At 50.4% G+C, this 14,921-nt stretch overlaps 1 protein-coding gene across 1 annotated transcript; it reads right to left on the bottom strand.

The window, feature by feature from the left end:
- Positions 1-605: 605 nt before the first annotated feature.
- GFRA4 (GDNF family receptor alpha 4) lies at positions 606-14,525 on the bottom strand. Its single transcript, XM_075499141.1, has 7 exons — positions 14,252-14,525; positions 11,472-11,552; positions 7,631-7,976; positions 4,403-4,512; positions 3,313-3,447; positions 2,892-3,049; positions 606-752 (listed from the first exon to the last, which is right to left on the bottom strand). The coding sequence occupies exons 1-7, from the start codon at positions 14,523-14,525 to the stop codon at positions 606-608; spliced, it is 1,251 nt and encodes a 416-aa protein (XP_075355256.1).
- Positions 14,526-14,921: the final 396 nt, after the last annotated feature.

Below are 14,921 nucleotides of genomic sequence, written 5' to 3'. Positions count from 1 at the left end.
TACTTGGTCCACCCCAGAGGTGCTCCAGGATCCTCTCCAGTGAACAAAACCAACCACCTTCTTACTGGTGCTCTGGTTTCTTCAGTCTGAACCAGGTGGGCTGCCCTTCAGGTCCTGAGCAACCCTGGAGGCAGTCTGAACTCCACATCGCTTGACGTATCCCGTCAGGAGCCCCCCAGTGTGAGTCAGGGCTTCAGGAAACCTCCTGACAGCTCATCCATCAAAAGTCTTTCCCCTCTTGGCTGCGGCAGGCAAAAGCATTTTCTTTGCAGCTCTCATTTCTTGGCTCAACTCTCTCCTTCACCTTTTGCAGGGGAATCATCCATGGCTCCGACCCCATCCGCAGAGAGCTGGAGAGACAACAACCAAGCTGTGGGGTGGAAAGGTGGCCAGGACCAAGAATGAGCTGGTTGTCGACGATGCTGATTGTATAAAATCAAATAAATTGGCAGACTGATGAGGAGGAGGAAGGGATGACCACACGCTCACCTCTCCTTCCCATCCCCTCCCTCCTCCCCCCCCACCCCAAAAAAGTTACTGGTCTGGTTGTTTTGTAAAGAAACCAACACAAAGAGAGTCTCTGCCTGGCGTGTGCCCGCCCTGCTTCACATCACGAAGAGGCTCAGCGAAGCAAGAGTGGGGAGAAGCCACATCTGCAGCGGAGAGGCTGCCCAGCAGGAGGGAGCTGCTGGGCTGGAGGTCCCTGATGATAGACGAGTGGAGCCCCGCAGGAGCCTCTCCTCTCCGGCCACCTGCAAGAGAAAGGAGGCAGCATGGGATGAGCGGCGTGGTTGTTCCCCACCTTGGTCCCTCTGAGAATTTAGGGCTTGGGGACTGTGCAGCCTTCCTATGTGTGTGCGTGTGCAGAGGGAGCCAGGGCTAGTCTCAACACCCCAGCTCTAGTCTGGAGGTCAGCTCAGCTCTATTGGAGATGGTGGTGAAGGTGGTGGTAGTGCCATGGCATACAGCAGGGTCACCTCGTGGGCACAGCACTGGGTTTGCAGCCCACAGGTTTGGGCACTGGTTGGAGGTGTCTTTGTGCGAGGTGGGTGCCTGGATGCCCACTCCGGTCAATGGAGATCCATGCAGCTTATGGAGCCGTTGCTGGCCAGCGGCTTGACCTGGTGGCCTCTTCAGGTGGAGATGTCCCCTGCATGTTGAATACATCTCCATGGGGCTGGTAGACATTTCACCAAGCAGCAGCTGGGAGCCAGGTGGCTTAGTCCAAAATACAGTGCATGTGTTTATGTGACTGACTGCCACCCTGGGTGCCTACCCCCTGCAGAGAAACCGCGCTCTTCTCCTTTCACAGTGCATTGACATCTGTGGCGGAAAATTTGCTTTACTAGAGACCTTTATTTGTATTAGTTGATAACTGAGATAATTTAGAGCCAAGGCTCTGCACTGCTATGAAGATGGGAAGCAGATGGACTAATCGGTCCATCGTAGCTTTCCTCTTCTGGTCCAGGGGCACCAACCTCATTAAACATTGAACAGGATCTGGTTTTGAAGTTGAGTCCAAAGTCAAGACCCAACTCCCCGGTTTCTCTTGCAGTGTCAGCAGGGACCATGCTCCATAGCACTCACACCTCAGCAGAGGGATGTGCTGCTGTCACGTGGAGGCTGGCAATGTGGTAGAGCCATCCCTTACTGCAGTTGCTCTCTCCAGCTTCCCACTCGCTGGTGGCAGCAGCAGTTGGCTATCTGGGCTGGACTGCCAGCCCAGAGGTTGATGAGGGAGGTTCACAGCTTCTCCATCACTTCCAGAATAAAGTTCCCAGTGCAAGGTCTGGACCTCAGGCCACTACCTGGATTGCGTTAAGATCTGGGGAGCACTGGCTAGGAGTGAATCCTTCAGATCTCCTGGGTGCAAAGTTTATGGCCTGATGAAAGTATGCCTGTGCTGTGCATGGCCACCAATGCCCTGGAAAGCAGGCAGGGAAGCTGAGGCCACATTTCTGCACCTCCCAACCTGCTGCTCTGTGAAAACAGAGTGGAGGGAGGTGAATCGGGTGTTTTCCCAGCAAAAGAAACAGGGAAGAGGCTTAAAAAACCCTGTGTGTGGAAGCTCTCTGAAGGTATCGGCTAGCCCAGTGCAAAGTCCACACTCAGTCCTTGGCGTCTAGTTAACTGACAGCTTCTGCTACCTGAACGTACAGCAAATCAGGGTCACTGTTAATTATTCAATATTAAAATAATTCAATCTGAAAATTACTCTGGTGGGTGGCAAATCAAGGTCATTGCTTTTTATTTAAAAATAAAATATTTAATGCCTACTACTGCCATCATCAGTAAATTAACCTGTTATTTGCTTTAAAATAATTTCAGTTTAATGTTATTTTGATACTAATAATTTGCTGATGACTAGAACCTTTCATCTGAAATTTTCCAATGCTTAGCAAACCTTAGTCAGTTAAGCCTCAACGTTATGACCTCCAGGATCCTCATCTAACAAGGGAGGAACCTGTGTCCCAGGCAGCTGAAATGCTTGTCTGAAGCCGTGCGGCTGCCCTGCAGGAGGGTGAGGAGCCAAAGCAGTGGTCCTGGCTCCTCTTCTGCACTCCTGAAAAGCCCATGGATTTCCCAGTAGTTTAAAAACCCCGTATCTCTCTGTAGCACCCATGAAAGAAAAGAGAAGGTGGCCAACAGGCAGGAGGGCAGAGTCAGGGATAGGAGCATGTAGCCCTGTGCTTGATGTTGGGGAAGAATATGTCAGGGCAGGAAGAAGAGGGTGAATCAGGGACTCCAGGAGGTGGAGGTGAGGTTGGATGCCTGCACATAGCTGAAATGACACAGATGGAAGAGGGAGCCGAGGTGAGGAGGGCGGGAGGGCATGGAGGAGGTATATACATGGCCAAGCATCTCTTAGGGCCAGGCCAGCCCTCTCCTACCTTGGTGGGCTGGAGGTGCTCGAAGATGTTCTCTCTGAGGGTCGCCACGGCTCTGTTGGCATTTCGCTCCTGCTTGTACGTCTGTGTGGTGGGGGGGATGGATGGGGCCACAGCTGCGTTCAGGTAGGTCCCATTGCCAAAGGCCAGAATAGCATTTTCTTTGTGTGGGAAAGAGATGGAGAAAAGTGTTGTCAGGGCAACATTTCCACGGGAAAGCACACGCATCCCTTCTCCAGCCTCCTTTGACTGCATCACCCAAATGCATGCCCGAGGGTCTACAGAGCTCCTTTGTTGAAAGCACGGGGAGCTGGACACCGATAGACTCTTGAGGACCAGGGCATCTTCATACCCTCATTCACAAGAAGCCTCACCAGCTTGCAGGCGATGCTGCCGGAGCAGCAATGTGCCGGGCGATACTTACGGAGACAGATATTGTCGGTGAAGAGATGCAGAAAGCTCTCACACTCTTCCTGCCGGTTGCCGCTGGCATTGCACGTGCACCAGGGAGCTATGCTGGAAGTTGAGTTGTCAATGTAGTTGGGTGTGATGGGGCTGCCTGCCGGGAAGCATGGAGAAGTGTCACCGCAAGGCTGGTACTTCAAGAAGGGACAATGATTTCCCTCCTTGCTGCTCTCTTGGGTTGTCTGCTTACAGCCTCAGCTGAGCCCCTCCGTGGTGGCACCCCAAGAAAACCCTTCAAGTACTGGTGTCACAGGTCTGTTTTGCTCCCAGGGAGGAGAAGAGGGGCAGTCGCAACCCTTTTTTTCACCCCACCACCACCAAAGCCTTCAGTCAATAAAAACGTGCTATCAGTCCAAGGAATGGGCAGCTCCTGGGAACTCAGGTTCCCTAATGACATTCAAAAACTGTATGTGAATGTGCGTAAAGTTTTCCACGCTGTCTTTGAAAAAGCCAAACTCAGTCTCCAGAATGTCAGAGACAACAAAGCAAGGATTAAACCAGAATGAAATCTTGACCCAAAAAGCTGCCAATCCATCCCATCCGTCAGGATGGACCAAGTCCAATGGCCATTGGCGCTTCTCTTTGGACTCTGGCTGTGCTTGTGCTAACTGCTGCCAGCTGGGTCTCTGCAGCGTCTGAAAACCCAATTTGACATCCTCTGAAGTCAGCAAGATGGCAGTGGACGGTGATTTCCAGTGGCATCACTGGTGATGGCATGAGGGAACCCCTGACAGAGCAGATGCCCTGGGACAGCCCATCTATTTCCACCTGAGAGAGAAGCTGGGATCTTGCAGCAGTCCATGGTGCATGTTTTTTCTCCCTCTGCTGCAGCTATCCTAAAGCTACCCCATGCTCATGTCTTAGGCTCCTTCTCTAGTCACTGCAGAGAGAAAGCCCAGCATCTCCCTGAGATTCCAGTCTCAGCTTTCCACCTTACTGTCCTCATAGCTTTTAGCTGGCCAGAGTAAGAGGAGATGTTTCCCACCCAGAGGAGATATTTCCCACCCAGAGAGTGGGAGCGAGACCAGCCGAAGGATGCAGCCTCTTACCTATGATGCCTGTGTACGCCAGCAGACAGGCAGCATAGCTGTCCCTCCGGCAGCCGCTCGCAGCCTGCAGGGACGGCTGGCAATTAAACTGGAACTCCGCATAGCGTGACCTGACGGAGAGACGGCACAAGATGGGACATATTAGCACAGATACTGGGGGCAAAAAGGGACATAACGGCACGGTGGTGGTGTTTACAGGAGGGAACACATTTGCAAAATCCTTTGCTGCTGTAGGTGTTGCTACGCCAGTTTGAATGAATGTCATTTCATACTCTCCTGCTCTCCCCAACGAACGCAGAAGTGGGTTTTATCCCTTTGAGATGAGACATGAATAGGTGCTGTAGTTAATGTTTTACAGGCTTCCTCTGGGACTGCAAGAAATGTCCAGTCTTGGACGAAACGTTTGTTTTCTGGTGTGTGAAGCTAGTTTTCGAGGGAAGAGCTGTTAAAGGCAGCGAGAAAATTCATTCTATATTGCCATTATCTGACTCTTGGGTAATAACTTCCCCTAGAGACCTAAGCCTTCATTTCTAGGCTGATTTGCTGAGAGAATCACTCTGGTCCAGTTTCTCTCTCTTCAAAGACTGCGCTCTAAATGTAGCTGAGGTCGTCCTCAGATTAAGGGAAATGCCCAAAGGCTCAGATATGAAATGCTCTACCCGTTATCAGGGCTGCTGCCACATCCTCTGCTGCAGGAGAAGGTTGGACTCTCTGGAGCCTGTGGAACAAGAGGTGTGTGGCATACGGCTCTGACCACAGACTGTTGTGCCTCCGTTTTCACATTGTCTAGGTCAAAGCACAAAACCCAACCGCTTAGCACAAAGAAGCTTCGAGTCACACACTGGGCTTGTTGGGACTGTCTGGGCCACGCAGGGAAGTAGGTGCGTCACTCAGACAGATTGCCAGATTGCTCTTTGCATGTGGGTCCCCTGCTAGCTTGGTTGGATAAACTCTGTAAATCATGCTGCCAACCAGATATTTGTCACCTAATTCTTTAGGGATGAGTCAGTTGTCGCACATAGGCATCTAGTGGTGTTTGAACACTATAGGATATCTAAGACATCCACGTGGGGCTTTCAGGTAGGACATAGGACCTGTTGGAGATTCAGATCCATCTAAGCAGGCATCCTGTGGCCAGGTAAGAAGGCGTCTCACATGGCATTTGTGCTGCTTAGGAAATTCAAGCAAGCACTAGCACTGCTGACACTTGAAGGTAGGGCCCTTTAGATGACAACCTGCAGCGTCTGAACTGTGAACTGGCTACCTCAAATGTTTGCTCTGCCTGGGCGACCTCAGAAAAACTGAGCACGTTGCTCCTCCCAGACAGCCTCTCTCTTCCAGGCATTTTGTCAGTGCTCCTGCTCAGTGTCAGCACTCAGACTTGCACTTTCCTGCCCACCTCACTCCTCCTCCCCAGTCTTCTTTTTTTTCCCCTCTTCTTTGTTCCCATGTTTGCCCCATACCAACCCCTTTCTCCTGTGCCATGGCTAGGCAAACTTGTCTTGCCCAAGTTTTTGCTGCATTATTTAGGGGAGGGAGGTACTGATTGCAGGTTTTGTATTATTCATGTTAGTAGAGCCCACCCCTCCAAGCTGGGAAATTCAAGGGGTTACAGCTGTGAAGAAGCTGCAGGAGGACTAAGCAGTGCAGGCAGGGTTAGCCCTGGAGTGTTTTACTCTATTTCTTTAAAGTGCCGTGATTTGTTCCTGGCTCTCCTTGTGGTTTCTGCACTGCTAGCTTTGACCAGGTCACACGTCAACCCCTTGCTCCCGCTGCGTCTCTAGAGGATGTTTTATATTATATATTCAGAGACCAAGGAACCGGATAATTAACAGCTGTGCTGCTTGCAGGAAACGGTTGCCAGCCTCCTGGGAAGCAACACTCTCCCCTTTCAACCTCTTCTTCCCCACTGGGCCCACTTGTCTTGTTAGGGGGAGAGCAGTACCCATCCATTTCAGATTCTCTGAGTAGCCGGGGGAAATCTGAGCAAGACCTGGTGTGGCTCAGGGGCTTTGCACCTTTCAGAGTCAGCTTCAGATATATATCTCCGTTGTTCTTCATCCACATTTCTGGGGTGCAGAGGGATGAGGGTATTAGTACCAGTCCCTCCTTCCAAGAGGATGCTGCTGCTCTCACTTCCCTTTGTGAAAAGACATAATTTTTTAATTGTAATTTAAAGATGACATGGTGGTAGGGGATGGTTGCTGGAAGTTCAGCTCAGGAAGTCCCAAAGCCCACAACAATTAGAGACTGGGACAATACTGGGTGATGTGTCCTACACTTGCTCTTGTGTTCTTCTCCATGTGTCTGCTCATGGCCACAGCTGCAGACAGGACACTGGGCTGGGACCACCACGTTTGGTGCAGTACAGCTGCTGTTACGGCCTTACATCTCACTGACAGATGGGCTCCGCTCCCGAGAGCTGTATGCGGATTTACCTTCTGGAATATCAAAGGCTTTCTGAGAAACAGAGGGGTGAAAATAGTACAGCTGAGGGAAAAAAACTTAAGGGGTATGCCTGTGAGTGTGCACACTGGGATGGGGCTGTGCATGTGTGCGTGCACGGGGCTAAAATGGAAACGGAGGAGCAAACCACCCTGGCTACATACTACGTGGTGGATCTGGAGTGAGAACTGTGACTCTCCGACTGCTATTGCAATCACTAGAACACCAGCCTTGCAGCAGAAGGGTATATTTTTTATATATATGATTAATTTTTATAATAAAAAAAAAAAAAGAAAGCCATGGTTTTAAAGTATCTACAAGTGCCTGTGACTGTTAGGGTAGCTTGGGTGCTCCTGTAGGATGCTCTGGGCTAGGGGAGATAGACAGTGAGGAGACAGATTGGTGAAAGTGGCTGCAAGTACCCCACACCACATCCCCGCTTAGCTTGCACCTTCCTGGAACTATTTCCATAGCAGGTCTTTCTTTAGGACCAAACCCAAAAACTCACAGAAAAGGTCTAAAAAAGCTCCAGCAAAAACTTCTCAAATCTCCTCCTGTCTGTTAACATGTTCTGTATAGAGTATGAGACAAGGACATGGGTCATGGGAAGGAGCCACTCGGGCAATGGCCTATGTCAGTGGGTTGTGGTGGGATGGGTGCCTCCAGACAGGATCCTTCAGGTGGGTGCATTGGCTCTGATCACCGGGCTGTCACCGGTGGATGAACCCAGGCTTGTCCAAGGGACAGCTCTCCACGTCGGCCACCCTGGTGTATGAACGTTACCTGCAGACGTAGTTTTCCCGACAGGAGTCCAGAGGTGCCAGGCAGTTGGGCTTCTCCTTGGACTCATAGGAGCAGGCAGGAACGATGGTCTGCCGCCGGCGTTCAGCACAGGCTGTGTCATCGCAGGGGCAGAAGAGCAGCTCGTGGGTGTACTCGGGCGGCACGCGGTCGAAGAACTTGCGCAGAGCCTTGTGGCACTTGGAGCGGTTGCAGGTGTCAGCCCGGGCCAGGCGCCGGATGCAGAAGGAGACGTACTCCGTCCGCAGCCGTTGGCACATCTCGTCCACGTTGCAGGCTTTGGCAGCGTCCAGACACCGGTTCACCTGAGTCACCTCGTTCTCAGACCCTGTGGGGTGGTGGGAGATGGTGATGGGGTTTTGCACTGACCTCCCCGCCAGCAGCACCACCCTACGCTGAGATCTTCATCCCCATCCTGCTCCCATCCATGGCCACCTCGGTGAGACCACCACCCGCTCCAGTGGCCAGGGTGAAGTCCACATTTGCTCTCTGTCCTGGCAGGACCAAATGCCCTTTCCCTACTCACCTTTCCCAAGAGGTGCCACAGCCACACAACAAACCTCACACCCCAGAGCCTGCTCCACCAAGCTCCTACATTTAATAAAATGAAGCTTTGCATCTCTGAGCATTTCATAACACTTTACCAATGTTAATTAACCAACTTGAGGCCTGGGAAGACAGCGGTCATTAGAAAGTGCATCTACTTATGGCCATGACTCGATCCACCAGTGTGATGGGCTCCCTTCTAAGGGACCTTCTTTTTCCAAAATGTTGCTCAAGATCAAACACTGAGTCAGTGGCAAAGCTGGGTCTCCTGATATATGGGTGGTCTGCACTAACCCCTGCACCCCAGACTCTCTACCCTGTGCAATGAGTTTCCTCAGGTCTCCGGAAGGTCAAGTCTGGCTTTGGCAGTGGCTGTGCTGTGTTCATCCCAGGACCTGCCCAGCTAAGTGAGAGCTGTCTGGGTCTCAAAGTGCCACAAAAATGCTCTGGCTTCCCCCATCCAGACCAGTCCTGCCCAGTATGCCCACATCCTAAGCAGCGACAGTGCCTTGATGGGATGGGGGTCAGAGCTACCATCCAACCTGATGCCCCTGGGACCTTGATGCTGCCTGCATGTGAGCACATGTGGGTCTCTCTCCACATCTTTTGCAAGGTCACCCCTTCGCTGGCTTCAGCGAAAATTGCTCTGCATTTCCACCCTCTTAAACAAGATGGGAAAGAAAGTCCCAGATTAGCAGTCTGAGTAGGAGAGCAGGGGTTTGCTGTGGGGATGCAGGGAAGGTGGAGGAAAACTTGCAGCAGGGGGAACAATCAGGAAAATAAACCAAAAACTGTGGTGATGGATGAGAAAGACACTGTCTTCAGTAGACAAATAGGGGTCTCACGAGTTTATATGCCAACGACCTCCTCTGCAAATGTGGGGAATAGGTAAGAGGGAAAGGAGCTCCTTCAAAGACGGCTGGGGCTCTGTTTTATAGAGGGTGGAAATGCTACAGAGTCCCTGGCAGGAGTCGGGCGAGACATTAGGCTCTGTCTGATCGGACAGATGATGAGGGTCCTCCAAGCATGAGACAGAAAATGAATTTGAAGCCGTTTTTCACCTCTCTGAATTAAGCCCATGACCTGAAGCACACTAGAAGGACTTTCTCCCCAGCAGAGAAGGATTTTTTTTCACAGAGGAAAAATCCCCAGAATGATAAATTTCCAATGCAGAGTCAAGCCCTATCTTTGGCCAGGAGTTAAAGCCAGCCAGTCACTGCTGGCAAGCGTTAAAACATTGACAGTCTCCCTGGGCACTTCAAAACTGGCTGCCCTCCTTCATTTTCACTGACATTATCAGATGCTCCTTCTCCAAGCATTTATTTTTCCCTTCTTGTTGTCCCCGCAGCTTACAGTGAGCTGGAAGTCACATTCCATGTTTTGCAGTTATTTTATGATGGCTGAAACTTTTGCTTGGTGTGTTCCCACCACTTAGGTACTTCCCTTTAAAAATGCCCAGAGACGAATATTGTTAGAGCATTGGTTTATGCTGGGGAGCTGTCAGCAAATGTGTAGGAAACAGTTACTTGGAAGGGTTTCATCACCCATTCAGCTAATGAATCACAAGGAACACACTAGCTTTTCTCCTCTTCCCACGCAACAACAGAGGATGTGCTTTTTTAAATCACCACTACAATTAGATTGGAGGGATATAATTCCGTTTGTTCAGTTTTAATAGTGGCCATATATTGTTTGTGTAAAATTGGGTCAAAAATAACTGTTGCTCTGACTTGGCATAGGGTCATGGGGATGTCTTATGTTTCAACAGGTTCTTGGGAATTTTTTTTGGCAGATTTGAAAGATGGTCCTTTGGCAATGCTGACCATATGATCCTGGGCACTGGATAGGCACGGCACGGAAGGTCATAATTTATGCTATAGAAGGTGTGGATGAGCATAAATAGGGCAAAAAAGGTTAAACCAAGAAAATTCATGTCCCTAGATGGATGCTTTGGCATATGCTTTGGCATATCCCTGCTGTTCTGGGCCCATTCGCTTTGCGCCCAACTGGTTTCAGTCTGCTTTAAAAACCTGACAATGTGTTAACCATGCATAAAAATCGCCATCCCTAGATTTTGCCATGCTCTGAAGAGCCCCGTAGGACTTTCAAGCGAAAGGGGAAAAACTCTAGTAAAGAAGGCCCTGACCCGGCAAACAGCTTTGTGCATGCTTCACTTTCCATGCTCAAATCAGTCAAGTGGAGTCAATAAGAAGATGTGAGGTCAGGGAGCACCCCCCCTTCCCCTCGCTGCTCAGATTGTCGAGGGCTGATGGGTTAATTTGCTCCTGGACATTTTCACCTAACGAGTGCCTTGCCATCGCGGGGACCGCAGACATCCGTCGGCTGCACGGACCTGCTGCTCCTTACTCGCTTGGGTGCACTCCAGCTGTGGATGCAACCCCAGCGTCAGGTGCACATTTGGGAAGAGCGGCAACAGGACTGCTGTTTTGGCACATCTGCCAGAGACACACGAGGAGTACATTACCTGCTCCCAGACAGGTAGTTTAGTAACAAAAATCACCGTTGGTGAAGCTTCCCCACGGCTGTGGCGCATAAGCAGAGTCGAACGCTGGTTGTGGTGGCAGCTGCGATGTTGGTGATGGATGGCTTAATAGCTACCGCACTGACCTTTTAACTGCTGAGCCGGGGGTTCATGCCCTCCAGGGGGTTAAAAGGTGTCGGGCGGCTCTGCTCACGTTATTAAGTGGATTACATGATGCAGAGCAGAACACAGGTCTGAGTCCTGAGGTTGCCCTGAGGGCATGGGGTTAAAGGCTGTGGCCGGGATCAACTCGTAGGTTGGGTTATTGACCTTTTTGCCTGCAGAGTTTGACCCTGTGACTGATGTGGAAGCACCTTCTCATACCTAACGATACCCAAGCAGCCCCTGCTCGGCAGGGTGTCTGCATGGCACAGGTCATCCACCTGCTATGGAGAATCAGCCCATCCGTGAGGGCTCATTGGAAGAGGTCTTCCTACAGCATCCCTCAGTCCCAGCCCTTCACAGTATGGACATGAAAAAGCCAAAGGACAAAAATCACCAGTGCTTCTTCCTAGGACACGTAACAGTTTAGCACAGGAATCATAAGCAGCTCCTTGGAAAAATGATTGCTAGAGCTGAACCATGCAATGCTTTGTGAAGACACCACAAGAGAGCACAAAGAACCGCCCTGTCTGTAGTGCTTGATCCCACAGCCAGTTCCTCCCAGTTTGATCCGACAGCCAGTTCCCCCCAGTTTGAACCAGTAAGTGTAAGAGCATCTTCCCACCCACCTACCTGCAGTGATGGATGCCAGCCGGACATAATCAAAGCCCCTGATGAATGGCTCGTAAGGGGAACTCTCCAGTACATTCATGCCTGGGGTGAAAAGAGAAGTTGGTGAGAAGGCAGCTGAGGCTCCTGAGGGCTGCTGAGATGTACAAGGTTCAGGAGCTGCAGTGCAGGTTTGCTTGGTGGGTCCAAGGGGACGTGTGCTCTAAAGGCCATAAGTAAATGGATACTCAGAGTCACAGGAACTGATGTGTGGCCATATCCTTAGAGAAGGGAATAGGCTGTAACTGGCTTTTAAAAATATACCACAGCTTTGGAGTAGGACAGCCTCTCAGGGAACTGTTGGGTTGCAACCCTCTATAGCTCAAGTCTTGGGCCCCTTTGCAGGGATTGCCACTGAGGACACCAGCCCGTAGCACAGGCTCTTGCTCGTGGGCAGAGTTCAAACCACCAGCTCCCTACATACGAATGGTTTCCATCACCATTCGCGCTATCTCCTCTACGTCCCTCCTTGGGTCCTCACCTGTTTCTAGGACACAGCCTGGGCTGTGCACAGGGTTGTGAGCGTAGCAACACACACCTTCATATTTATTAGCGCCTCTCCCTTTCTCCTTGCCAACAGCCCTTTCTTACTTGGCACGGAGCTAATGACCCACAGCTCCTGCAGAAACTTCCCCTCTTCATTTTTAAGTTTCTAGGAAGCTAATTTTATTCAATTGGTGCTTCCCTTTCATCCGCTCAATGGTCTGTAATGCCCCGTCATCCTGATGGATACCACAGAATATTATTGAAGCAAACAGCTCAGTATCATTTTTTTTTTATTAGACATTTAGATGGATATGGACAGCAGCAGCAGCAGATGTACTGGCTGGGATAAAAGGACTATCAAACCTCATGCTCCGGGCATATGCTGATCACCAGCTGCGGTCAGGAAGAAATGGCTCCCAGGGTACACAGCCCTGTGCAATTACCACAGGTGCATTACAAGGCAGCTTTACACCTTCATTGAAATATCTTGCGTCGTTACTGACTGGAGAGGGGCCCATTTGTATGTTCCAGCATAGCAGTTTTATGTCCTGATGATATAGCACCTTATCAGAGAATTGTTATCGGGTTGTCATCATGTTATTGTGTCTCCAAATGGGAAGGTGGCTAAACACAGGCGCACTCGAGAGAAGCTGAGTAAATAGTATGCTTTGTAAATTCCCTGAGCACACACTTCCACAATTGATTTTATAAGAGGGCTTCTAGGAAGCTTTTTACAGCCTCCTGGGTACGTATGACTGAGAGACAAAGCCCTACACGGAGCATGTGGATTGGCTTCCTTTCTCAGTCAATTAAACATGTGTAAGGACTGAAACACGTGACTATTATGAAATATATTTCCCCAGGGAAATTAAGGCAAGGAAATCAAAGGTTTGGGAGTGTGAATCTGCATTGCAAGTGAACTCGGTGCTTGAAAAAACGCGGGGCTCAGGACACGACAGCAGAGGAGAAGTGGGCAGAGTCTTGGCAGTCTCTGATAACAGCCCTCTCACAGTCATCTCCAAGACGGAGGTCCCAAGCCGCTGGGCAGGAAGCCCATCCAGCCTGGCCATCCATCATCCATCTCCTACTCTGCATCTGGACACCCATGCCTGGCCCCTGCCTGCTCCCAGCGCTCCCTGCCATCCTCTCCCTGCTCTTCCAGCAGTGGTCCCAGAGATGGAAGTCCTCCTGACACCACTGTCTGCACAGCCATGTCACAGCTGAACTGTGTCCAAAGATTCAGGCTGTGAAGGTCAAAAAGATTCAGGCAGGGAAGGGGTTGCGATGCAGCCTGTTAAGATGAATGGAGAGGCTGGATTGCCACCTCTTCTGCAGGCTTCACTTCAATGCAGACAAGTTCACCTGGTAATTAATTATGGGAAAGACTGGATCCTGGAAGCTGCTGAGGTCTCTTATTTCCCCAGTAAGTTCAGATCACCCTGCTCTGCACCCTGCAACCTGTGGCACCCAAAAGCTTTCCGAGAACTTGATCAAGCAGTTCTTTTTCTGGCAAGCCTGTGCATTATAGTCTCCATCCTCTTTGTTTTTCTTGGCCTTTTGGCCTATCACCCCTGCACCTTTCCTTTCAATTTTCAGCCAGCAGTGTTTTATTAATCTATTTCGCAGCCCATGGCTGGAAGGTTCTATTTTATTCCCCATTTTAATTTTCATGGTGCATAAAATACATACCAGCCTGACAAGGAAGAGTTATGGCCACTGAGGTGCACTTTTATGATGATTCTTAAAAAACGTCAAAATCCAAACTTACTAAATACTGGCTCTGGGCACACTTTAAATTCCAACTTGATGTCACCAGCCCCAAATCTTCACTAACCCAAAGACACTGGTGCACTTGAGAGCCTCCAAGAGAGTGACTTTTTTTAAGTTCATGCTGTTTTTTCCTCAATGCCCATGCTTTGTATAGTGTTTCCGTAAAATCCACGGCTTTCATGGTCTTGGTTAACATACTTAGATGCAAAACATACCAGGCATTTCCCCAGCAAAAGATCTCAAGGTGTACCGGGAATGTCATAAAAAAGAGGCCAGGTTAAAAAAAAGGAAGGAGGTGTCTCAGGTTTTCAGGATTGCTTTCCCCAAGATGTCATTACTGTGCGGGTCAGTAGGTCTTGAGAGGGAACGGGGTACTACAGGTGTGACCTTTTTTGCAGCCACTTTGGTGCGGGGGAGCTCTGTAGAAAGCCCCAGCAGTAATTCCTTTTTAGGAAGATCATGGGAAATGAGTACCCTGCTCAACTGACCTTCCATCAACGTGTGGTGGATGCTCCAGTAGACACTCAAGCAGTGCTTCTCCTTTTTCATGCCTCGCTTGCACTTGCAGCCATACAGCTGGCTGGAGAGCAGGGCTGTCACGGTGCTCCGGCACTGGTTCTTGGCATCGGGGCCCAGCTTGTTGGCTCCATTGCCTGCGATGCATTGCCGGAGGGTTCTGAATTTGGCGCTGCAGATGGGGTCGTTGGTGCAGGACTCGCCTGCTTGAAGGCAGTCCCTGCTCGAGCTGACAGCTTCCGCCATACCTTCTGCAAGAAAACCGGAGAAGGGGTGTGAGGGTGATGGAGCGGCCCCAGGTGGGAAATGAATTGTATCTCCCATGAGCTGGACCAGGCTGGGATGTCCCTCTTCACATGCATAGATGGAAATCCCTCTCGTCACCATCCACGCTACAAGCAACAGCCCTGCTTCTGAAGTCTTTAAGTGGGTAGATCCCTCTCCAATATGTCAACTGGAGGGTTCAAATGCCCGGGCTTGCCACTCCTACTCATGGATTGCCCCAGTGATGAGGCTGAAGCACACTGGCTGCTCAAGTATGCTGCAGCTCTGCCCAGCAGTGTCGCAGAGGAACAGGAGTGGGTGAAAGGAAGTTGGAAGGATGTTAAGGAGACAAGACACAACCTGAGATTCAACACCTCA

This window comes from Mycteria americana, chromosome 4, assembly GCF_035582795.1.
Source record: "Mycteria americana isolate JAX WOST 10 ecotype Jacksonville Zoo and Gardens chromosome 4, USCA_MyAme_1.0, whole genome shotgun sequence".
Taxonomy (NCBI): Eukaryota; Metazoa; Chordata; class Aves; order Ciconiiformes; family Ciconiidae; genus Mycteria; species Mycteria americana.
The sequence above is the reverse complement of the archived record's forward strand: the minus strand, read 5'-3'. Positions and strand labels throughout refer to the sequence as shown.